The sequence below is a fragment of the Neofelis nebulosa genome, chromosome 3, assembly GCF_028018385.1.
Source record: "Neofelis nebulosa isolate mNeoNeb1 chromosome 3, mNeoNeb1.pri, whole genome shotgun sequence".
Lineage (NCBI taxonomy): Eukaryota > Metazoa > Chordata > Mammalia > Carnivora > Felidae > Neofelis > Neofelis nebulosa.
The window spans coordinates 150,798,459-150,825,708 of record NC_080784.1 but is presented as its reverse complement, the minus strand read 5'-3'; the positions used below and the strand labels follow the sequence as shown (position 1 = coordinate 150,825,708).

The 27,250-nt window shown below is 36.0% G+C and overlaps 1 protein-coding gene and 1 pseudogene across 2 annotated transcripts; both read right to left on the bottom strand.

Annotated features, from left to right (window-relative positions):
* Positions 1–5,719: 5,719 nt before the first annotated feature.
* On the bottom strand, positions 5,720–6,222 carry LOC131508061 (eukaryotic translation initiation factor 4H-like; annotated as a pseudogene).
* A 3,669-nt stretch (positions 6,223–9,891) lies between these two features.
* SULT1B1 (sulfotransferase family 1B member 1) lies at positions 9,892–26,985 on the bottom strand. Of its 2 annotated transcripts, XM_058722362.1 has the most exons (7): positions 26,682–26,985; positions 26,039–26,167; positions 22,765–22,862; positions 20,700–20,826; positions 19,984–20,078; positions 15,913–16,093; positions 9,892–11,624 (listed from the first exon to the last, which is right to left on the bottom strand). In XM_058722362.1, exons 1-7 carry the CDS (start codon positions 26,827–26,829, stop codon positions 11,512–11,514), a joined length of 891 nt encoding a protein of 296 aa, XP_058578345.1. In that variant the 5' UTR covers positions 26,830–26,985; the 3' UTR covers positions 9,892–11,511. The 2 variants fall into 2 exon arrangements, with proteins under 2 accessions (XP_058578345.1, XP_058578346.1); XM_058722363.1 differs by lacking the exon at positions 26,039–26,167.
* Between the last annotated feature and the right edge of the window lie 265 nt (positions 26,986–27,250).

Here is a 27,250-nt window from a genome sequence, read left to right as displayed (position 1 = left end):
TGTGGGACTGAACACCAGTAATGTAATTGAAAATTAGTATAGGGGCGCCTGGGTGGCGCAGTCGGTTAAGTGTCCGACTTCAGCCAGGTCACGATCTCGCGGTCCGTGAGTTTGAGCCCCGGGTCAGGCTCTGGGCTGATGGCTCGGAGCCTGGAGCCTGTTTCTGATTCTGTGTCTCCCTCTCTCTCTGCCCCTCCCCCGTTCATGCTCTGTCTCTCTCTGTCCCAAAAATAAATTAAAAACGTTGAAAAAAAAAAATTAAAAAAAAAAAAAAAAGAAAATTAGTATAACTACTTTAGAAAAATCTATGTGGTATTTTTTAAACCTGTGAATATCATATTTAACTCTTAGGTTAAATTCAAGGAAAATACACCAAAAAAATGTCTGCCAAAAATATGAACAAGAATGTTCATAGCAGTAGTATTTGTAAAACAAACAGGAAACTCTTTCAATGCCATCAAGAGTACATAAATATTGGTATATTTCCACAATGAAATGTTATATAGTAATGAAAATGAAAAAAAAAAACTACTAGTACAAGCAACATGGATAAATCCTCCAATTATAATATTGAGTGAAAATAATCAGAAAGCCAAAGAATCTATCTGTATCATTCCAATAGTATAAATTTCAAAAAAAGCAAACCTAACCCGTGGTGTTGGAACTCAGGATTGCAGTGTCATTGTGGGGAATACTGACCGGAAAGGGGTCCAATGGAGGGGAAGGTCGGTATACTGTTCTTCTGTTTCTTGAATTGTGGATCTAGTTACCCAGATGTGTTTACCTGGGCATATTTATCTGGATACTTAGGATTTGTACATTCTTCTGAATGCATGTTATGCTTCACAAAATGTAAAACTGTATTGACAGCTGAAAATTCACATATTGCCATAGAACTTCTGTAACACTAAACACTATGGCTTCCCTAGTAGGCTGCATTGAGCTTTATTTTATATCTATTTACTTTATGTCTATTTGTTATGTATTCCTGCCTTTTTCTGATTTACTTTCCTTGGGTATTGGCTTTGTTGTAGAAATCCAGTGTACTTCAAGTATAAGACCTCAAAATATGTCCATAAGGACAATTCAGGCAAAACAATGCAAGAACGGAGTTTTCACACATAACAATCTGTTTAGAAATTTAGCTTTTAACCAATGGAAGGAATAACATTCATGAAATAAGCAAAAATGTTAATGAAATGGAATTTGCACCAATTATTTAAGCTAGTGAATAGGTCACACATTGAGCAAACTGTCTTGGAAAAGTTACTAATTTCTTTTATTTTGAAACAGTACACATTTGGCTAAAGGTCCAAGGTAGAGCTGTCTAATTCACTAAAATTCCTTCCTCCTTTTCAATTATTTTAAACCACTGGTTTTAAGTTTTATTTGCTGAATTTTTTGCATTTCCAAATAGGAATCCAGTCAGTACAAAAGAGTATCTTGATAGCTGTTATCTTTCTCTTTCTCTCTCTCTCTCTTTCTCTCTCTCTCTATCATCTATCATCTATCTATCATCTGTTTATCATCTATCACTACCTGTCTCTATCATCTAATCTATCCATTTATTATCTATTTATATATTATCTATCTATATCTATCATCTATCATCTCTCTTCTATCTTTCATTTATCACTATATCTTTATGCATCATCTATCTATATCTCTCTATATCTATTATCTATCTATTTATCTATTATCTATCTATCTATCTATCCATCTCCATATATACCTATCATCTTTCCATCTGGTATTTACTTGGAAAACACGAATAGCTCTTCATCACTTGGAAATAGCAATAGGTAATATGGCCATTGGTTTACCTTTGACGTTTACATAAAATGTATAATCTGAAACCACTATCCAGGCTATCTTAGAATCTCTAAGGAGAACCACAAGAATTTTACTTTCTTTACAAATGCTTGAATTTCAGTATGCTCAAGAATTTTGGTACTCCTGCTCAATAGCCTAGAAGAAAAGAAGAGATATAGAGGGTACAAGTTGCAAGGAAATATTTTGTCCTTTCTCCTCCTTCTCCTCCCCTATTCAAATTTGCACGAGAAGTTTCTCCACAAGATTTATGACAGCTTGTTTTCTTCCTCCCTGAATAGGAGAGAACAGGACAGGGTACGGTCAGTCCTCATCTTATGAATAGACTGCATTACAAAAACTACCGTATTAGTTATGTATTTGGACTCTTAGTGAGCTTTTAAATCAACACTCAAAGCACACAGTAATTTAGTTGAACTTGAGCTATGCTGATGCCATCTTTTTAAAAATGATAAACAAATGCCAATTATACCATAGTTTATCAGAGAAAAACATTCACAAATCTAACCTTGCACGGGTTTGCAGGCAGTGTCCCTGCAGCAGTAGATCTCTGAAAGTGGACAGAGCTTGGAACATTTACATTGTAAGCTCGGACATCTTTACCTGAATACATTTATGTTAGTGCTTTGAGAGGTCATCTCATATCTAATACCTGAAGGAGATTATTTATATATAATTCTATGTAGTGTCATATAATTGTTGAGAATGACATTTTGGAGTAAACCAGACTTAGATCTATTCCTAATTTAAAGTTTCAGGTTTCTCATTTTATTTTCTTCCAGTTTTATTAAGAAATATTTGACATGCATCCTTGTATAAGTTTAAGGCATACAGCATGTTGGTTTGATTTACATACAGTGTGAAATGATTGCACTGGGTTTAGCTAAGATCCATACTCTCATAAAAAGAAAAGAAGAAGATAAGAAAGGGGGAAAAAAAGGAGGAAACATCTCTTTTGATGAGAATTCTTAGGGTATACTTATACTTTTTTTTTTGACAACTTCCTTATTTATCACACAGCAGTGTTAGACATAGTTTTCATGCTGCACATTACATCTCTAGCACTTCATTATCTTATAACTAGAAGGTTGCACCTTTGACCACCTTCCTATAATTCCCTTTTCCACTACTCTTTGTCTCTGGTAGCCACCGGTCTCATCTCTTCTGAGTCCCCCCCCCCCCCACTTAGATTCTTTTTTCTTTTTTAATATGAAATTTATTGTCAAGTTAGTTTCATACAATACCCAGTGTTCATCCCAACAGGTGCCCTCCTCAATGCCCATCACCCACTTTCCCCTCCTCCCACCCCCCATCAGCCCTCAGTTTATTCTCAGTTTTTAAGAGTCTCTTATGATTTGGCTCCCTCCCTCTCTTTTTTTTTTTCCTTCCCTTCCCTCATGGTCTTCTGTTAAATTTCTCATGATCCACATAAGAGTGAAAACATATGGTATCTGTCTTTCTCTGTATGGCTTATTTCCCTTAGATTCTTCATATAAATGAGATCACACAGTATTTGTCTTCTCTGTCTGACTTATTTCACTTAGCACAATGCCTTCAAGGTCCATCCATATTGCTACAAGTGGTAGGATTTCCTTATATTTTCTTGTTGAATAATATCCCATTATCTATATATATCTATATCTATATCTATATCTATCTATCTATCTATCTATCTATATATATCCATATCTCTATCTCTATGTATCATCTATCATCTGTTGCATTTTTTAATTCGTTCATCTATTGATGGACACAGCGTTTTTCCATGTATTGCCTATTGTAAATAATTCTCTCCTATGCTTTCTATGTTTTGGCTATTGTAAATATTGTAAAAAAATGTTTATTTTATATACATGTACTATCACCTCTTTATCCGTTCATCTATCAATGGACACTTAGGTCATTCCCACATTTTGGCTATTGTAAATAATGCTGCTTAGAATATGGGGTACAGATATTTTTTCAGGTGAGTTTTTCTTACCTTTGGATATACTCCCAGAAGTGGAATTCCTGGATCATATAGTAGTTCAATTTTAACTAAAAAATTTTTTAACTACTTTAATTTGTGAGAGAGATAAAGAGGGAATGAGCAGGGGAGGACTAGAGAGAGAGGGAGAGAGAGAATACCAAACAAAGGCTCTGAATTGTCTATGCAGAGCCTGATGTGGGGTTTGATTTCATGAACCGTGAGATCATGATCCGAGTCGAAATCAAGAGTTGAACATGTAACCAACTTAGCCACCCAGGCACCCCTCTATTTTTAAGTTTTTGAGGATTTTCCATACTGTTTTCTGTAATGGTTTTTTACCAGTTTGCAATCTCACCAACAGTGCATAAAGTTTCCCTTTTCTCCCCATCAACACCAGAGTTTGTTATCTCATGTCTTTTTGATAATAGCCATTCTAACAGACATGAGGTTATCCCTCATTCTTGTTTTAATTTCCATTTCCTTAATGACTAGTGATGTTAAGTAGATTTTCATGTACCTATTGACATTTTGCATATCTTCTTTGGATAAATGTCTATTCAGGTGCTTTACCCATTTGTTATTTGCATTATTTGGTCTTTGTTTGTCTTTGCTATTGAATTATATGAGGTCTATATATGTTTTGGATATTCATCCTTTATTAGAAAAGTGGTTTGCAAATATTTTTTCCCATTCTGTAGGTTGTCTGTTCACTTTATTATTTCTTTTGTTGTGCAGAAGTTTCTAGTGTGATGTATATCCATTTATTTATTTTTTTGTTTTGTTGCTTGTGCTTTAGGTGTCATGGTCAAAAAATAATTACCAAGACATATGTCAAGGAGTTTTGTTCTTTTCTTCTAGGAGTTTCATGGTTTCAGTTCTTAATGGAAGATTTAACTTATTTCAAGCTAATTTTGTGAGTGGTGTAAACGTGGGTCCAGTTTTATTCTTTTACATGTGAATATCTAATTATCTCAGCACCATTTATTGAGGAGACTGCCTTTTGTCCATTGACTATATTTGGCTCTTATGTCAAATATTAGTTGACCATATGTGCTTGGGCTTATTTCTGGACTGACAATTCTGTTCCATTGGTCTCCTTGTCTGCTTCAATGCCAGTATCATATTGTTTTTGTTTGTTTGCTTTAAGTATTTTGTAAGATTTTCTTTTATTTAAAAGATTATTCACAAAATGCCATACCCATAGATTTACTTTCTGACATACGGCTGAATATGGAATTCCATTCTTACATTTAAAAGTCAGCTGGATTGCACAGTTTAGATGAATTTGTTTTGTTCTTAAGCTTTCCACATTGAAGATGTAAGTAGTCATCTGAAAGCATCAGGTTTGATTACAACCACATAATACATGTCTTTCTTAAGTATTGGTGTTACACAAATGGTTCTTATTTTGGAAGGAGAGGTGGCAGGTAAAGGAGGGAAAGGAGAGAGAGTTCATAGTTGCTGAGACCTCAGGACAGAGACACAGTGAGAGAAGCCAAAGATGCCAGCTAGTGAGGACAACTCCCTAAGCACACTGCTAAGCGGGCTAGGAGACCTTGTAGCACCCCGTTCCCCTCCCACTGGCTGGTCTCTTCCACTGGCTCTAGTTGCTGGCTGGCCCTGAACTACTCTCAATTGGAAGGACTGGGACTCAGTGCAGGACCCAGGTTGTTCACACACAGGCGTTGGAGCTCAGAAGCAACGGCCCAGGCCCTGGCCCTGGGTATGTGCCAAACACAGTGTGTGGGAACAGGCAACTGTGTCCTAAGGAGGAGACCTGGTGACTTATAGCCTCTGAAGGCTCTTGACAGCTCTGCAGAGTAAAATCCTCAATTCATCAAGTGAAACAGTAAAGTGCCAGATTTTAGGCCCATTTTCATTATAAAATTCAGGGAGGGTGGTAAGCACAGCATCTCACTATTACTTACGCCAAGGAACAGACAGATAAATGCAAGGCAGAGACGGGGACACACACATGACAAAGGTCTGAGGAGCGCCTGTGTCCTCACTGTGAGCAGAGCCTCTGTCATCCGGTCCACCTTTCCTGAATCCAAAGCCACTTTTATCTTGTTTTGTGTCTTCTGCAATGTCGGCATGAAGTGACTGATCACCCAACAATGCACCATCATATGTCAAGCCTTCATTATGGGAATCCACCTCATCAAATTCTACATAGCAGAATTTGTCTGTGTTTTTGTCTCTGACTAGCGGTACACTCCTTATGCTGAGATCCTTAAAGATAGCATCTGTGTCACCCTGAACTGTGTTAAAAGGTAGATTTCCTACATATGCTGTGTAGCGGTGCTCTGTGGGCATCTCCTTCTGGCTATGGGAACCATGGCCACAAGCACTGCCGCAGGACCCTTTGCCGTGCCAGAGCTGCTGTAGGACCTATCATGGTAGCTATCACCAGAGTCTGCCATTTGCCTTCTCCTCTGGGAGAGGAACAAGTATCATACTGTTTTGATGACTATAGCTTTATAGGATAGCTTGAATCAAGAGGAATGATATCTCCTGCCTTGTTCTTTCTCAAGGTTGCTTTGGCTATTTGGAATCTTTTGCAGTTTCATATAAATCTTATGAGTGCTTTTTCTGACATCTGTAAAAAATACCATTGGAATCTTGATAGAGATTGCATTGAATCTATAGGTGGCTTTTGGTAGTATTGACATTTTAACAATATTAATTCTTTTAATCTGTGAATATGGGATGCGTTTCCATTTATTTGTATCTTTGATTTTTTTTCATCAATGACATAGTTTTCAGCATAGATATCTTTCATCCTTCCTAGAAATTGAGACTAACTATTATTGTAATTACTGGAAAGAAAATTCTTTCAATATCAGATGGACTTCAATTCTTGGCTTTCAACAAATAACAAGGAAGGAGACTTAATAAAGTTGTCATCGAATAGATTATTAATATTTTAATTTTTTTGATGATTTTTGATATTTGATTTTTGTCAGATAAATCAGAACAAATGGGATGTATATATATACACACACACTACAAATGTACATGCATATATGTGTGTGTTTGCATATACATATATATGTATATATCATGAGATTTATTGCAAAAAGTTGATTTGTATGATTGTAAGGCCTAGTTAGGCAAGTCTGAAATCTGTAAGGCAGACCTTCAGACTAGAAACTCTAAGGCAGGAATTGATATTGCACTTTTTAAGTGGAACTTCTGAATTACTTCTTCCTCAGGTATATCTCAGTTATCAATGAGAAGCTCCTTTACATAAAATCAACTGATGGTAAAGAAGATATCCAGATGCCCAACAGACACATGAAACAATGCTCAATGTCACTGATCATCAGGGAAATACAAATCAAAGCCACACTGAGATACCACCTCACCCTGGTCAGAGTGGCTAAAATGAACAAATCAAGACTATAGATGCTGGCAAGGATGTGGAGAAAAGGGAACCCTCTTGCACTGTTGGTAGGGATGCAAACTGGTGCAGCCGCTCTGGAAAACAGTGTGGACGTTCCTCAAAAAACTAAAAATAGAACTACCCTATAACCCAGCAATAGCACAGCTAAGAATTTATCCAAGGGATACAGGAGTGCTGATGCATAGGGGCACTTGTACCCCAATGTTTATAGTAGTGCTTTCAACAATGGCTACATTGTGGAAAGAACCTAAATGTCCATCAACGGATGAATGGATAAAGAAGATGTGTTTTATACATACAATGGAATACTACTTGGCATTGAGAAAGAATGAAATCCTGCCATTTGCGGCAACATGGATGGAACTCGAGGGTATTATGCTAAGTGAAATAAGTCGGTCAGAGAAAGACAGATACCATATGTTTTCACTCATATGTGGAACTTGAGAAACTTAACAGAAGACCATGGGGGAAGGGAAGGGGAAAAAATAATTACAAATAGAGAGGGAGGTAGGCAAACCATGAGACTCTTAAATACAGAGAACAAACAGGGTTGATGGGGGGTGGAGAGAGGGGAAAGCGGGTGATGGGCATTGAGGAAGGGCACTTGTTGGGATGAGCACTGGGTGTTGTATGGAAGTCAATTTGACAATCAGTTACAAAAAATAAAAATATAAAAAATAAAAGGAGTCCTTATCCCACATAATGAAGATATTTCATTTTGGGACTTCACATAATCTGTGTTCTTTTTTTTTTTTTGTTGTTTATTTATTTTTGAGAGAAAGAGAGGCAGACAGAGTGCAAGTAGGGAGGGGCAGAGAGAGAGAGAGAGGGAGACACAAAATCTGAAGCAGGCTCCAGGCTGTCAGCACAGAGCCTGACAAGGAGCTTGAACCCCTGATCCGTGAGATCATGACCTGAGCTGAAGTCAGACACTCAACCGACTAAGCCACCCAGGTGCTCTGTCACATAATCTATGTTCTTTTGGGAATATTCTTTTGTAATAAAAATGTTATTTTCATTAAAAATTTCAGAAAATAGTCAATTGATGGTAGATATTAATCACATGTATAAAATACCTATTCAGCAACACCTATATTCATTTGATGAAATAGCTGGGTAGCGTAGGCCTATCTAAGTTGACTTATAAAACCGATCATCGCACATACCAACCTCAGTAAATTAATATATCGATATAGTGTTGTGTTAAGAAGGTGTCTGAGGCTACAGTTTAATTCAGCAGAGAAAAGTGCCTTAATCTATTAGTGAAATACATATATATGCTATGTTTGTTTAATTTGTGTATTTAATGTGTGTTGAAATAGATTGTGAATTTGCAAAAGAGAGGTTTACAAATAAACTTTATGGGATGAGTTCAAGTGACTCTAATGTCATCATACAGAACATGGAGCTTGCACTAGGCATTGTGGAAGCACTAAAAGGTGAAAGCCAGTACTTGTCATCAAAGAACATAGCTTAATTTGTTGATAGGTAGGTAGCTCCAAAGGCATAATGGTGTTTTAGGAGAATACCTCTTTAGTTAGTAACTGTCAGATAAATTATCCAGGGGACAAATACTAGAAGACTCGGATGGAAGGAGAAGTTTCTTTGAGAGAGAGTGTGGCAAGAGAAATGTTTATTGAAATGAAATTAGTAAATAAACTTAAAAAAAGAGAGAAATAAAATTAGAATTGGACTTTTAATCTAGGGAGGTGGAAATATGGCATCCTGGATGTTTGTGGGAGTGAGGTTGGGAGGAGAAAGGCAAGATGTGAACAAAAGCACTGGTGCAGAAACACAAAGAACATTCAGGCACTGATGAAAACAGTTTGATTATGGAAGCATGAGGCCAGGATAGCCATAGTTTTAGAGTTTTAGAATATGGAGGAAACACGAACTGATTAATTTTACAGAATGAGAAACTAAAATCTATTTCTTTTGTTTTCTAAAATGTAAGCATTTCACTAAAGGAAAATCCATGATTAAAACACAGTTCCCTTGGGAGTTTTGTGGCTCTTTTCCTTTTATCAATAATGGCAGTTTTATAATAGGCACCTACTCTGGACAAGTGCCAGTACTTGCTTTGAATGCCACAATGAAACAATATTTGTGGACACATTTGGTTTCTTGGAAAACGGTCTTTGATTGATTAGCAAGGGGCCAAGGATATGAAAGTAATCTCATCCTTGCCAGACATCTGCTATCACTATCCTTGAGGTACGTGCTTAGGTAAGAGAAAAATAGAATGAGATTATTCTAATTTTTTTTGTTTGAAAATTATACGGATGATTGTTGAATAGGAAAAATAATGATAAAAGCATTATTTTAGGAAAATTAACTTGGTGGCAGTTTTTAAGTGATTTTAAAAGATATCAGGCACTTAGGAGTGTTACTCTGTAGTGTGAAGCTTGAGTTGATGAGAGAGTGAACAGAGTTCTGTCATTTGGATCAGAGGCAACACCTGTAAGAAAAGTAAATGAAAATCTAAATTCGATTTGTTTCTCCACTCTATATCCAGTGCCTAATAAAATACCTGGGACATAGTTAAAGCTTACTTAATTTTTTAAAAATTAAAATTCAGGTACAGAAACTTATTTCCACAAAGGAAAACTAGGGAAAATAGAAACTATCCTATCCTGCTAGTGAAGGCAGTCAGTGTAGCCGATCTATTACCCAGATTAAAGACTAGTTCAGAAAGACACATTTTTTATTCAAAAATAGACCATATAATCCAAAGCATGTATCACATTAACTGATTAATAAAGATAATAAATCAAATAGATCTGTGATCGGCTTTACTTTTGTGTTGTTAAGCATATTCTAGAAAGCTGAAACTAGTTCACCATATCCCTAGGTATTCAAGATTAACTACTACTAAACATATTTCTAAGGAACATACAAAAATAATTTATAATACATATTATAATAAAACTATCAAAACAACTATTTCCAAAATCATATATATATATCACTCCCAGGAGATTTGCAGTTGCCATTAGATAAACAGTTTGCTGGGGCTAGGGAGGAGAGAAGTTACATGCCTGAGGCTCTATTCCCACTTCAGAGGCTGATGGCAGCCATTTGCCTATGAAGGCAAAACACCATCACCCAAATTACTGTAGCTGTCTCAGTCATGGCTCAGCTCCAGAACTCTTCTCCAGAACAAATAAGACCCAGGACATTCTCACCAAGCATGAGTTTGGGAGGTTGGGCCTGGCATGCAATTTGTCACATGCCGATATTATCTGCAGATAAAAGATCTTGCTGCACATGGAGATATAGATAAGTACGTCTAAGGCAAAGCTGGAGTTGAGAAACAAATGTCCCAAGGAAGCATTTTATCAAAGAGCCCAAGCTGATGGGCATAGGTGTTGGATGGTACACAGAAGGGAAATGGGGTAAGAAGGGCATAGTGGAAATTCAGAACAGAGTCTCCCTTTGGTACCAGTTTGATAAATGCCACACACACACACCAAAAAAAAAAAAAAAAAAAAAAAAAAAAAATCACAAAATGAAGTAACTGAAATTCCTGAATGCTGCCCAGAGCATGACAATAGACAATTCTCAGCCTTGCAGTAGAGACTGTTGAGGTTGGGGAGGACTTTGCACAGGAAGCAGGTTGCTGCCTCAGTCCAGGCTCTCAGAGCAGAGCTACAGTTCCCATGGAAGGGTCTTAGGGAGACCAGTATAGGCCTTTCACCTATGGAGACCCAGAAATTGGATCCTCATCAATTAAAAATTTGTATGCTTAGAAATTAGGTATAGGAACAACATTTCTGAAATCTGAACCACATCATCTGGGACATGAACTATGTTATCCAAATAGTGACACTGTGAGAAGATGATCTATGACCCAGGGAACAACTTGAAACCTGGAAGACAGCAATGGAACACAGTGTCCTGAGTCAAATTTTCAACAAAGGGAAGCTGGGGCAGAGCTAGAAAATATAGTTTCAGGGTGCAAATAGGACATCTTGGACCATGTTAATAGGGAGGGGAACAGAATTCTCAGCCACAATATGTAGAGATTGAGTAGGATAAGTACTTTGCGGTTCATACTAGTCTAGGAAAAGGCAGGAAGATCCTACAAAAAGGTAACAATTGGCCCTAACTTTAGGGAATTTGGAAGCTCAGAGTCAGGAGTGAAACTGAGACCTGATTAATGACGCTAAAAAAAAAAAAAAAATCCATTTTAAAAGCACATTTTCTCCTTTATAAGTCCATTTGACTGCCCAAGTAAAGTCATAACTGCCCATTTTAACAAATTACAGCTCAGTTCTTCCTCCTTCAGATTGGCAGTGTAGGCTCTTTAAATCTCTGTGCGGAACTGAAGTGCAGTTCCAGACATTTCCTTCTTGTAAATGGCATCAAATTTCTCATTTTGGGCCACTGTGAAGTAATTCTTCCAGTCACCTGCAATCCCTAAAAATAAATAAGAAAACATGAAGGAGTAATATATTTCCAGTATGAGGGAAAAGCTAATGTATACTAAAAGGTTAGAAAAGAAAGACTTTCCTTGTATTTGAATACTTTAAAATGTCAGTTCTCTTTTATCGGTAATTCCTTCCATCTAAAAAGGTGGCTTATAACTAAACAGAACCTGAATTTTTTTGAAGTATAATTGACATCCAATATTAGACTCGTTTCAGCGTACAATATAGTGGTTCGACATTTCTATCCATTAAGAAATGATCAACATGATAAATGAAGTTATCATGTTATTACAATATAATTCACATTCCCTATGTTGTACTCTGCATCCCTGTGACTTATTTATTTCATAACCAGAAGTTTGTTCCTCTTAATCCCCTTCATTTATTTCGCCTATTCCCCCACTCCCCTCCCCTCTGGCAACCATCAGTTTGTTCTTTTATTTATGAGTCTGTTTCTGCTTTGTTTTGTTTAATATTTGTTTTTTTTTTACATTTCACAATAAGTGAAATTGTACGGTATTTGTCTTTCTCTGTCTGACTTGTTGCACTTAGCATAATACCTTCTAGGTCCATCCATGTTGTTGCAAATGGCAAGATTTTATTTTATTTTTTATGGCAAGTAGAATTCCATTGTATGTATAAACCACATCTCCTTTATCCCTTCCTCTATTGCTGAACACTTACATTGCTTCTATATCTCAGCTATTGTAAATAATGGTGAAATGAACATAGGGGTGCATATATCTTCTCAAATATATGGTGGTTATATTTTTAATTTTTTTTTTAATTTTTTTTAACGTTTATTTATTTTTGAGACAGAGAGAGACACAGCATGAACGGGGGAGGGGCAGAGAGAGAGGGAGACACAGAATCGGAAGCAGGCTCCAGGCTCCGAGCCATCAGCCCAGAGCCCGACGCGGGGCTCGAACTCGCGAACCGCGAGATCATGACCTGAGCTAAGTCGGACGCTCAACCGACTGAGCCACCCAGGCGCCCCTTTAATTTTATTTTTAATTTTAACCTCCACACTGTTTTCTGCAGTGGCTACAATTTGCATCCCAACAACAGTGTACAAGGTGTTCCCTTTTTTCCACATCCTCGTCAGCACTTGTTATTTCTTGTCTTTTTGATACTAGCCATTCCAACAGGTGTGAGGTGATATCTCATTGTGGTTTTGATTGACTTTTAAAGATACATTCTGAAAATGATTAATTTTCTTGTCTAAATTTACAGGCTGTACAATAGTTTCCTGAACGAGATTCTTTTAGTGTTTCTGTTTGTCATGGGTCATAAGGTTACTACTGGGCATTGGATCAATGGTTAGCGCAGATTTTATCTCATGAATTAGTTTTGGAAACTATACAAAGGACTGGTCATCAGCAAAAACAATCCATGAACTAGAAAGTTGATAAGTACAATTTCCCATGAATTTACAAATGAAGATGGCATGACACCTGGAGGATCCCTGCTTTCCCTGAGTTCATTAGACTTCTACTGTATTTGAAGTTTAGATGAAAAGAATAGCATTTAAAATCAAATATATAACATCTCTGAACCATTTTTACAAAACTTTTGGGATACAAATTTACATTTATTTCTTATACTTGAATGCTTGTAAATATTTATTTGGAAAATCAATTAATTTAAAAAATTTTTTAAAAGTTTAACGTTTTTGAGAGACAGAGAAAGAGCATGAGCAGGGGAGGGGTAGAGACAGAGGGGGTCACATATTCTGAAGCAGGGTCCAGGCTCCAAGCTGTCAGCACAGAGCCTGACGCCGGGCTTGAACTCACAAACTGTGAGATCATGACCTGAGCTGGAGTCAGACGCTTAATCGACTGAGTCACCCAGGCGCCCCCCAAAATAAATAAATTTTTAATGTACTACAAATGTGCCTGGAGATAAACATCTACTTTTGCTGTTTTATAAAATATGAAGTATGTCCTATTGAATTGCAAGCTACATTAACTCATGATGACTTGATGAAGATTTCAAATCCTTTTATTGAAAAACATCCCCGTAAATAAGGTTTTTCCCTGGTTATTATACTTTGTGTTCTATGTTCACTCACTATGCTCTCTAGGGTTAAGAGCTCTTTGAAATGCAAGAGTAGTGTATATTTGGAACAGTACATCTGTAAAGATGCCATTAAAAATAAAAAGCACGGATTAAACAATAAAGAGTTATATATAAAGTATTCCAATGATCTTGTATTTTGAGTATTAATTATATAATATACATAAACACATTTGCTTCACAAGAGTAAGGGAAGTATAAATTTTTTTGACAACATAAATGCTGGTCGAAGCCCAGATTTTTCTGTTTTATTGCGATTGGGGACATAAGTATGAACATTGTAGATCATCTATCCTCTCCGTACTACTTTTACTATTGTGTAACTAAATTATGACCTTGACTTAGACAACATGGCATCCTTCAAGACTGAGTGAGCCTGGCCCTTTGTTTATACATCAATCTGAACCCTGTTTAACATCCATTTACATGCATGCCTCTTGCATTGCATTATAAGCCTCTTAAAGCAGATGCATGTGTCATTCATCCAAGCATGTTCTAGAGAGTACATGCTGCATTCAGGTGTTCATGAAGAGTGTTTCTTATACGCAAATTAATGAATAAATAAGGATTCTTTAAGTGTCTCTTGAGTGCATGAATGAATAAGTGGATAAACTATTTAGACTAATAAGACTTGTTACTTTTTAATGTATTATTTATGGTCAGAAAAAACATTCCAAATGTTTACATGTCATTTACCATAATCCTCCACCAAAATTTATGACACAGAGCTTGTTACTTTCTCCATATTTTCAGTGATATAGCCAGACCTTTGGCAGATTGATTCAATGTATTCAAAGTCATAGATTCAGGGAGTGGAATAACCTGGATAAACACCAGATCAATCTGCCCTCAGAGAACATGTTTGTTTGGTTTTTTTTTACCACTTCCAGAGAAGATGTAAAGACTGACTCTCCCATTAGACCAGCATGCACTCTTTTCTGTTTGAAGTTGGAGAAACACAGAATCCAGTTATGGAACTTATTTCATCTACCTCAATACTCTAATGAGATATCATGAGGTGGTACCAATTTTCATATGGCTGGGAATAAAACTCTCTTGGAAGTTATATTCAGATAATCCGACAAAATGACAATTTGCCTTATTTAGTAAAGGAGCATTCTTTTCGGATTTTTTTTTTCCTTTCTGCCAGCAAAATGTGTGTATGTGTGCATGAGTCTTTGTTTAGACACCACTTACAATGAAAATTTTACTTTCTAGAGGTTAGGTTTGAAAAGTTAAATGTAATGCTTTTGAAAATAAAAAATAATTTGAAAACACCAACACTATTTGCTATTTTAATAACTAACAGAGAAAAATGTTTTAGAAAACAATTTAACCATGCAAGTCTTTGAAAATCAAGGGTTTTCAGCCACATGTTCATATGCACAGTACATTTTAGGGTTGTGTTTACTTCCTAGCACACTAACTGTAATTTTACCCCTTTCCCTCCCACTTCAATAAAGAATATTGAAAATAGAAGGTGACGTTATTAGGTGGGTAACTTCTCAAATTTGTTTGTTAATAATTTGTTAAATGCATTATTTTTATCACTAATAAAACATCTTTTGACACAAATCCTGTACAAGAAGCCACAAGCTAAAAGATTTGCTTCAGTGGAATCAATAGTGAATGTCATATTCCTCTTTTGTCATCTTTTTAATTTAAATTTAGATTCCATGTTTCCTATAATTCAGATGGTATTTTTAGGGAACAGAATCTTCCCATAGGGTAAAAAAATGTCCTTTCTCCTGGTGAATCCTTAACAAAGTGACCTCCGTTTTCTAAGTGATATGGGGTAGATGGTTCTGTATTGAGTGATGTTAACCAATTACTGAGGAAGAGAGGGAGGCCTATGCCTATTTAGGTAAAGATTCAAGATTTAAGAATAAAAATTTTGGAATGACTCACATGAGAACTGACAAAACTAGTCCCATTTAGTAGCAGAGTAAATAGGAGAAGAAATACGCATCAAATACCCAAGGTATTCAGATAACAGGTTTATAAGCATTATTTCCTCTGGTAATTTCTAATCTAGTTCAGCAACTTTTTGTGGCAGGTATTTTTAATGTTCTTATATTACAGATAAAGAAATTGGTGCCCAAACTGGCTAAGTAACTTGTTAGAAATCACAAAGTTAATCCTCATTTCAGAGTAATTCATAAGAAAGTGAAAAGGGAAATTAAATTCAGCAAAATACTTACCTTTACGCATAAAAGAGGATTTGCTGTGATCCATCACTGTACTCGGTATATGTGTGTAATTCACCAGAGGGTTGTCTTTCATCATTTCAAATGAGGTGTGATGGATGATCTTATCCAAGACCTCATCATTCAAATTCTTCTCTAGAAATCTCATAATCTTCTTGACTTCCTGCTTTGGATTCTATCAGTAGGTAAAGAGAGACATACCCAAGAAAATGGTAAACACATCATTAACATAATGTGAAAACTGTAATATTTATAATTTGTTTTCTTAAGTCTTGGTTCTGAATATTCAACCCACATTTTGTTGGGTCATCAATGTTTTTAAAAATTAATCATGAAAATTAAAAAATCCATAATTTATGTTTGGGAAAAATAGGCTAGAAATATTTTGTTTATTCTAAATTTCATATTATATTAGTTTATATCAAAAGTAAAATAAGAACAAAGCTTAGCTAAATAGTAACAATATATGAAGGGAAAAAAGCAGCTATTTTAAGTCAAGTTGTAATCAGATTTGAACAGTGAAAGTTTAGGGACCCAGTATTATTTTTTTATTCTTCCTGGCTTTATTTATTTGTTCTTCTTCAACATTTTTTTTTTTTTTTTTTTTTTTTTTATTTATTTTTGGGACAGAGAGAGACAGAGCATGAACGGGGGAGGGGCAGAGAGAGAGGGAGACACAGAATCGGAAACAGGCTCCAGGCTCCGAGCGATCGGCCCAGAGCCTGACGCGGGGCTCGAACTCACGGACCGCGAGATCGTGACCTGGCTGAAGTCGGACGCTTAACCGACTGCGCCACCCAGGCGCCCCAATTTATTTATTTGTTCTTAATCGAAATTCCTTTCTTGTTTTTATTTTTATTAAAAAAATTTTTAAATGTTTATTTATTTTTGAGAGAGAGAGTGAGCTGGGGAGGGGCAGAGCGAAAGGGAGACAGAATCTGAAGCAGGCTATAGGCTGTGAGCTGTCAGCGCAGAGCCTGACAGGGGGCTCGAACCCACAAAATGTGAGATCATGACCTGAGCCGAAGTCCGACTCTTGACTGAGCCACCCAGGCACCCCATCCTTTCTTGTTTTTAATAACAATATTTAAAAACAAAAATAATAAATTCATGAACAACTTCAAGTATGTTTGCCTTAGAGTCTTTATACCTTCAACCTTGCTTGGATATAAATTATCAAAAATAAACTCCCATGAAAGCGCAAAGATATCAAAACTTAAGTTATTCATGAATAATTGAGGATAAAAAGAACAAAATTTGATAAACGGATCACTTTCCGGATTCTAATGACATAAACTTAATATTTGTAAATTTAAGGAAGCTAAACTAAACTCTCTATGGGTATGTCTAGAAATACTTTGAGAAGGTGATAGCTAAGCTGAGTTGAAAAAGGGAGTCAGAATTTACCATGATGTGTAGTCTGCTGAGATGTTGGAGAGTGCATTTCCAGTAGAGAAAACAGTCAAAACTTTTGGGGGTATAGGGTCTCATAATATGTTGAAGGAAGAAAAAAAAGGAAAGAGGTTGAAGTTTGGTTGGAGTTGTTCATAGGAGTGAGAGAGGGCTTTAAAACTGGAAAGATAAATTGGGGTAAAACTGAGAAAGTCCTTGGATGTCCTGCTGAAGGATTTGTACTTTATCTCTTATGCAGGGAAGCAACAGCATTTAATAATATGTCATTAACTGTATGTGTGTTCATGTACACACATACGTACATTTTGGCAGGGAGTTCCCTACAAGGGAAGGTCTGGCAATGTCTTATATGTCAGACAATGAGAGCAGAAAGAGATGACTAATTAAGGGATGCTTGGAAGAAGTAAAAGGTCAGAAATGATGATAATGGAAACAGGGCCAAAGAAAAGTTAATAGTGGTGCTAGGAAAACCACAGATGGACAGACAAATAGAAAACAGTTTCTATTAGGGATTCAAAGTGTTTGGAGAATAATCTGGCCACTGCCTAAATATCAACGAGCATGTTAGTTTATAGCTCAGTACAAGTGAAAGCGGGGTGCTGGCTCCTACAGAATCTCCTTCTGCTGTATTACTCTTTCACCTCATTGGTTAAGAATTTATGCAGATGCTCATAAACCTGATGTAAATTACTGGACCTCTCTCTGAATTTTATTACTGATATGCAATTATAATTTTGTTCTATTGTTGATAGAATAAACTTCATATAACATTGTCTAAAAATGACTGGTATGACAGGAGAAAAAGATCATCTATTAGCACTATGATTGTAGCATGTTTGAGTGGAATTAAAAATATGCTTATATTCATATAAGATATAAGATATGCTTATAAAGCTGATTGGGTCGGACCATAAATCAGTATGAACAAGTGGGTTTGAATAACACATTTTAGCTAAATAAGGAGATACATGGTTGACACAAAAATGTCATGTAGAGGACAACATGCTGTCAGACTCAGAATTTGGATACCAGCCCGGCCCAGAAAATGTACTTCCCCATCCCTATGGAGAAAAAGGACTATATTCAGAAGCTAAAATTGATCCTTTCATAAAGTTATTAAGGGCTATGCTGGGTCTAGGAAGTGAAGAAACATAGAACAGAAGGACAATTTTCTCTCTTATGAATTCATGACTTAACTCTGGCTAATCAAACATTCATGGGATAGTGTCACTTTTTAAAAGTGTTCTCATAAGACCACTTCAGTTTCACAGCTGCATATTACCAGCAAATTGAAATAAATTGCCTCAAGCCCTGTGTAAGTGGACAATAGTAAAGCTTAGACCATGAATTCTCTATGGGCTGCAAACAGATGTAATGGAAGATGGGAGCCTGGGCAGAGCAGAAAAATTCAAAGGACTCTTTTGGTTAAAATGTGAGAAGTACCCTGAGGCATTTTCAGAAATACTTGGATCAAGGGAAATTTTACATGAGGCAGGATTTCTGTTATAACAAGTAAAATTGGTGTCTCTAAAAAGCTTGTTATTACTGCTCATTCATTTATTTATTCATTCAAATAATCAATTATCCATACAAGTTATCCTATGAGTCCCTCCGTATATGTAAGGTGCTATATTATGTACTGTGAATGCAGCCATGAAAATGATAGCTATTGTACCTTCCATTATGAATCTGAAAGGCTAAAATGTATTCTCATTTTTATGTCCAGGCTTTTCAAATAGAGAAACTTGGTTTCCACATATTTCTCTGGTGTGTGTGTGTGTGTGTGTGTGTGTGCGTGTGTGTGTGTGTGTGTTTGCCTAATTTAAGTAAAATAGCCTCAGAATAGGGCTGGAACTATGCAGTATTTGAAGTAATAGTAGTTCATACAGGAGACTACATGAATGCTTATGACTCTCCAAACTAAGAGGGATATAGTAAGAGAGTAAAGGAGAGGGGTACATTTCAGAGTTATAATAGATAGGTCATATGAACCAATGAGATGCTCACAATAGAGTGGAACCATATCCACTATATGGAAGCCAATGAATACAATATATTTTCAAACTTGAAAATTAATGGACAAATGACATCGTTAACCAAAGAGAGAATAAAAGGAGAAAAGGCTTACGCATTGGAGAGAGAGAGAAGCAAAATGAGTTTAGTTTTGAATGTGTTAAATTTGAGGGTCATTTTAATTAAAGCATGCATCTGAATTAGGGTGGAAGTTAAAATGGGGTTTTGGGGGATCATTAGCACATAAATAGTTTTGGCAACAGTGGGCATGGGTATGATCACGAAAATGTAGCAAGCAGCTTAAAAAACAAAACAAAACAAAACAAAATTAAGTGATAGAGATCCACAGGAAAACCAGAAGAGTATGATAACTTGTTAAATGTAGGAAAGAATTTCAAAAAGAAAAGGTGCTCAAAATAAACACAATGGTGAAAAAGTATGAGAAGATAAAAATGTCATGGATTCACCACTAGAAGTCACTAATGATCTTAGAAAGATTTGAGTAAGCAGGCATGGAGAAGAGGCAAAATAATCGTAACATTTCTTTAGTCCATAGATTAAGTTGAAAATATATATTACCCCTTGGCCCCAACCCTTTGGATGTAGTGGGGGAATTATCCAGAATGAATTTCTATTTACCTCTTTCATATCTTCATAGTGCAAGAAAAGTATTGGGTGTTCTTCCTTTTTCTTCCACCAGCTCTTAACATGATTAAACCAGGAACCATAGGCCACTAATTCCAGAAAAAACAGTCTATTACCATAAGCATTCATCAAATTAAAGATTTGTTTCTAAACAATAAGCCAAATTGTACAAATGTTTTGTGGAATTTAGTAATCAAGGGAACTGAATATATAAGGCCAATTAAAAAATAAATAATTATGAATGTACAATTAGATTTTAAAAATAGAAAGTACAAAGTAAATGTAAATTTCAAATGAAAGTGCTTTGAGCTCCAGTGGGTTTTACTTAGCCTCAGGTGGAAGAAAACTATCCTACTAAGTACTCATATTAATTATTTGTCTAAGTACTATTTATGTATAACAGATCTAACTAAAGATATGGGCATGTTAAGCAATTTCTATCATAAGCAGGAAATGAGAATGGATTCCTAACAACTGAAAAGACATTGCAGAAAATTTTCATCAAGCCAATGTAAAACACCAAATCTACTTATTGATGTCATAGTGTGATATTAGATATAATTGATCTAAGTTTTTTAAATGCTATTTAAATATACTTGTTACTGACTTTGAAAAGTGTTTTGATAAGAAAAGCCATACCAGTAACGCTTATTAGTATTATTAAAAATAAAAAAAACTTATGTATTAATTTCAAGCCGAAGCCTACCTACCATTTCCAGTCATGAACTTCTCCAGGTATTCTTGCCAGGTGCCAGGAACAGGTTGCAAATTATTCATTAAGTCAAAATGGTAATACGAAACTGCAACGTCCTTGGCATTTCGAGCCATATAAATCATCTGCAGGAAAAAAAAAAAGGAAGGAAACCACATGGATTTGAAATCCATGGAAATTAATAACAGGAAAACACTAGGGCAAATTAATGAAACAAAAAGCTGGTTCTTTTTAAAAATCACAAAATTAATAAACATCTAGCAAGGCTAATAAAAAAGAGAAGGCACAACTAATATTAAGGAAAAAAACAGGCCGTATCACAACAAATCTTACAGCCATTAAAATTATAAGAGTATGAAAAGATGTTACACATCATATGTCATCAGGGAAATGAAAATTAAAGTGACAATGAGATATCACTCCATACTTATTAGAATGACCAATATCCAGAAAGCTGACACCAAATCCCGATGAGGATGTGGAGTCAGTGACAGGAACTCTCATTCACTGCTGGTGGGATTGAAAAATGGTACTGCTACTTTGGAAGACACTTCGGCAGTTTCTTATAAAGCTAAACAATACTCTTACCTGCAAGCCAGCAATTGCACTACGTGGTATCTACCCAAAGTTGAAAAATAAGGCCCACACAAAAACCTGCAAGTGGATACACAGAGCAGCTGTATTCATAATTACCAAAATGTGGAAGGAACCAAGATGTCTTTTAGTAGGTGAATGAGCGAACTGGAGTATATCCAGACAATGGAATATTATTTGGCACTAAAATGAAATGAGCTATCAAGCCATAAAAAGATATGGAAGAACCTTAAATGCATATTACTAAGTGAAAGAATACAATGTGGAAAAGCTACAAACTGTATGATTCTGACTATATGACATTTTAGAAAAGGTAAAACCATGGAGGCAATAAAAAAGATCAGTTGTTGCCAGGTTGGGAGGAGAAGGGGATGAACAGGTGGTGTATGGAAGGTTTTTAGGGCAGTGAAACTACCCCATATGATACTATAATGGTATATATATGTATGTCATTATACCTTTGTCCCAATCCATAGAATGTACAACACCAAGAGTGAACCCTAACGTAAACTATGAACTTTAGGTGATAATGATGCATCAATGTAGGTTCATCGGTTGTAACAAATGTCCCACTCTGGTGGGAGCTGTTGAAACTAGGTAGCTATGCATGTGTAGGGGCAAGGGATATATGGGAAGTCTCTTTCCCTTCCACTCAATTTTGCTGTGAACCTACAATTGCTCTAAAATAAGGTAGCTATAAAAACACAGTCTGTTCAAAGAAAGAATAAGAAGAGAATTATAAAACACTTTTCATTACAAAACTCAACAACTTAGAATTCCTCACACATCACAAACCAGTAAAAATCAGTGAGGTTGAAATAGATACTCAGAATAGCCCCACAATTATTGAAGAAATTGAATTTCAAATTTAAAACTTTCCCAGAATCAAATATTCAGGCACAAATGTTTTACTGGAGAATTTTACCAAACAATCAAATAAGAACTGACATCTTTATGTTGAGTTTTGGGAGTAGGCCAGAACATCTAGAGACCGCTGGGGAATAACAGTAGCAATACTGTCCTGAGATGGGGATCCTGTTGCTACCTGCCTTTGGCAAATTTGAATACATAGGTTTAGATTGAAATATATGTATTTTTTATTTAACCACTTTCTTATGTAGCTCAGTTCTCATAGTGACAAGTAAACAAAACATTTGAGCAATCACTATTTGTGTGATTAAAACAATAAGGTCACATTAAAAAATTGACTTGCAGGGGAACCTGGGAGGCTCAGGCAGTTAAGTGACCGACTCTTGGTTTTGACTCAAGTCATGATCTCACAGTTTCATGAGTTTGAGCCTCACATCAAGCTCTGTGCTGATAGCGTGGAGCCTACATGGGATTCTCTCTCTCCCTCTCTCTCTTTCCCTCCCCCACTCACACCATCTCTGTCTCTCTCAAGAATAAATAAATACATTAATTAATTAATTAATTAATTAAAAAATTTTGGCTTGCAATGTGGAATATACCTTGCAGTTGTTCTCCCAGAAAGACTTAGGAAGGAGATCAATTGGTAGATGTGTCTTCACAAGCCGGGGTGAGGGATTCTTCTCTAATTGTTCTATTCCTGGGAAAATTTAGTTTGGTATAGAGATACATTAAAATCTTCAAGGAGCCTGCATTTCCTGATTTTCTACAACCTGGTAAAATATTTTTGAGCAGTATATAATGCTGCTAGATTTTAAACCAATCACAGATTTTATTTATCTGGATTCTAAGAGGCAATATTGCATCATGGTTAAAGGCATAGTTCTGAGGTGTTGGAATCCTAAGTCTGTCACTGAACTCATCATGAGACATTTGAAAATATGTTAGTCTCTATGTTTCATTTTCTCCACCTCCAAAACGAGGGGTGATAGCATTGGATTTAGCAATTTGGAGTTTTATCATACCTTGCATTATTATAAATAATTACAAAAATATTTTCTGTATCTCAAAGAGATATCAATAACTAGTAATTCTCACATCAGCTATTATGGTTTAGACAATGTTATTTCTGTAGAGCATCTGCCATTGCACCTACGTTTTTATTATTTCCTTTATGTGTCATATGTATATATATGCAAAATGAAAATGTTGTGTAATTTTTAGGTGTTAGCTGGACTCACTAAAGTCATACAACTAATATGTGGGAAACCTGGCTTCAAGTCTTTGTATAAGGGATATGTGAATTTCCCTAAGATGGAAAATATCCATTTATTTTGTATACTCAGAGCTAGAAAGATCCCAGCACCCTGTATCTCACTACTTAAGTGACTTTGGTCAGTCTGAAGTCACTTCTGGGGTAAAGGCACACTCAGAGAATTCCTGACATAGACTAGGAAAGGCTGGGCCTATACTTTTAACTTACTATTCTTTTAATGCACCCAGTGGCTTTACCATATCCTAGATATATCTGTTAATGATGCTATTTCCTGTTCAGTCACCAACACTTAAAATCTCAATTATTGTTGTCTCCTCCTTCAGGTTTCATATCCAATAAAAAAGTCCTTTGCATTTTTTCACAATATTACTTATACCCAGTCTAACCTCTAGATTACCTGTTAATCCTACATTATCTTCCCACCTTTTGCATACAAGGCACACCTGCTCAAAATTGCAGCTGACTTATTCAAAACAATCTTATGCTTCAGTTGTTTACAAAAAGTTATTACATATGCTAAAAAGCCACTGCATCTCTATTAAAACATCCTTTTAAAATGTTCTGTGTAAGGTTTATTTTTGTTTCATAGTTTATTACTTGTCTATTTACTTATTGTCAGTTCCCATGCCTCTTCCTCATTCCCACCCCAAACACACACACCCTAATGGAGATCCCACAAGAGCAGAGATCTAGCTTGCTTTGTTTACCAATGAATGTTCTGTAGAGAAAAATGTATGGCACATAGTTGTATTAGGAAGAATCTCTTAATTTTAATGTGGATAGGGTTGGCCAACTTAGGAAACAAAGATCAAGAATCTTAGTTCAATTTGAATTTCATGTAAACAACAGACATCTTTTAGTGTAAGTATCCTCCGTCTAATATTTGGGATATGCTTATGCTAAATAAAAGAGCTATTTATCTGAATTTCAGATTAAATGTGGTATCTTGAATTTTATCTGGAAACATTAGTTATACACCTACAAAATTCACCAAGTATTTCATTATGCTAATACTGACCTGATAGTGACAGTCACCTTACAAAGCATACAGAAATGAGAAATCATAATCTTCCATAACTCATTATTCCTCAATGCCCATGACATGAACTCTTACGTTTGTTTCTCTTATGAAGTTTTTCCCATAGCTGTTGTTCCTTTTCACTCCCTAACTTCCTTAAAAGATTTCTCAACCTCTAGGTTGTAATTGTTTTACCACGTAAGGTCCTTCAAATGAACCCTTTATTGCACAAATGTGAATGTGGGGAATATGTAATGACATCACACATATTCATATTCAGGCTCCAGAGTCCATCTGAGTGTCATTTTACCCTCTATTACCTGCTGAACCTCACCTACTCACTCTCTGGTGATGCTACAAGGCTTCACTCCCTACTCGTAACCCCCATCTGCCATTAGTCATACCTGAGTCTCCCACCCTGATTATTCTGATTCTATTGCTTTTACATTTCATACTTCTTTATGGCTTTGGAGTCTGATCTCACTCTTGAACTCACTTTGTTTGCTTATCCCAGAATAACTCTTTTAGCACCAAGATTCAGCATTTGCTCTGACTTCAGGCAACCACACAGAAGGAATGACACCTTCCCTATTGGTTCTTCTCTGCTTGTGGAAGTAACTAACTCTGGTAGGATACAGAATTTGGATTCTGCTCCTTAAATTGATATAAACATTCACCACCATACTTCTGTCTTTCTACCCCAGGTTTCCAGCAGCATTGGAGAGCTAGGTCTCACTTCTTAAGCCCTTCTCACTTGCCCACAGGACATCATACTCCTGATCCTCTCTTAGATCACTGAGCATTTCTTGAAAATTGCAAGCCCTTCTTTCCCCCTTTCATTGTTGTTTAATCCCTGGACTGTACCAAGGTCTTTTCTGCATCTAGGACTTCATACCTACTATTTCATCACCTGAAATGTGTTTTCTCCAACTATGTGCATGACTTTATGTCTCATTTCAAAGTAGAGTTCCCTAAATATCTGAGCTAAAATAAACTCTCTTTTATAGAGCCCTATTCTTTGGATACATGAGCCTAATAATATTCACATATTATTATTTACTTTTTTAATAACAGTATTACTGTAAACTCCTTGGGAATAGGGCATTGAATTTACTAATCATTTTATAGCCCATAGCACAGTGCATAATTCTTTAGAAGCATTCAAAAATATTTGTGGAATGAAAATGAATTGTATTAATAATAAATTTTGTGTTTGAGAGGCATTGGTACTTTACTTATTTAACTACAGCAATATCCTAAATTATGAGCTTATTAATCCAATCTATAAGATTTTATACAACAAAAGTAAAAAAAAAAGATAAGGAACATTTTTTATGTTATCAACCAAATTTTTAGTTGTTTTCTACAACAAAATTCTTTCATCTTAGGCTATCATACCTGGATATGCAATGTATTAAACTACAGTTTCTCTATATGTATTGGTGATTGTACTGCTTGCAAACTTCCATTTTATGGCACCAAATTGACTCCATTTTCTTTGAATGGAAAATGCAAATATAATGTTTAATGTGTTGTATAAATAATACTACCAAAATATAATTCCCAGCTGGTTTACAATTACCTGAAGTTCTTAGTCCAGGGACGGCCATTTCCAACATTGGAACTTTAACTGTTATAAAATCCCGCTTACATTTTTCAACATCTCCATTATTTACAACCATGTCCACAATTTCACTAACCCAAGTGGTACCTGCGTTGAAAGGCAACATTTTGTGTAACTATTATTGAATCTGGAGGGAAAAAGTACCTACAGGGAGTTTGCCATCTTACTGCATTCTATTAGAAACTTAATTCTTCTTTCTGTGCCCCAAATGCTCATCCAAAATATACTCAAAGTCCATGGCCAGACTGACTGACAGGAATAATAATTTTATTCAGGATGATAATGATTTTATTCATTTATTTTTTAAAGTTTATTTACTTTGAGAGAGAGAGAGAGAGAGAGAGAGAGAGTACAAGCAGGGGAGGGGCAGAGAGAGAGGGAGAGAGAATCCCAAGCAGTCTCTGCACTGTCAGCATGGAGCCTGATGGAGGGTTCAAACCCACAAACCACAAGATCATGACCTGAGTCAAAACCAAGAGTTGATGCTTAACCGACTGAACCACCCAGGCACCTTTAGGATGATAATGATTTTGTAGAGAAGCTGATTTTCAGGAAACAAAGGCTAAAGTCAGATATGTATTTGTCAGGCTATAAAACTCACCTGATTTGGGGTAAGTGGCTATCACGATGTCATCGGGTCTGCTGTGGAACTGTTCAATCTTTTCCCAGTTGTTTGTAAATGCATAGACCATAGGACAGCCATGAATCATCTTCAGGTTTTTTCTCATGATGTCGTTTGGGGAAGTCATTTTTATACCAGGTTGTACAAATTCTTAAGATATTGCTATTTTCTGACAGTCTTGGGAGAATAAAGAAAATAAAAATTAGAAGTTGAGTAACTAATGTTATTCTTAAGACACTGTTAGTTGATACAGAGTGAAATTGGCCTTTAACACACTCAGTGTTCAGAGATCTAAATACAAAGGGCATTTTTGTGGGTGTAAAGCTGTAGATTGCAAGAGCAGCAACTGGCCCAGTGACAAGCAGGACAAAGGTCTTTACTGGAAGCCTTGGAAACAAATGAAACAGCACATCTTAGAACTGGAAATCAGATTTTACAGAAATATGCCAAGAATTATCTGGACTTAGGGCAAAATAAATCTAACACTCATCATTACACTTCAGTTGTACCTCATTTTTCCTTGTAGGAAATCCATCATCTTTCTTACC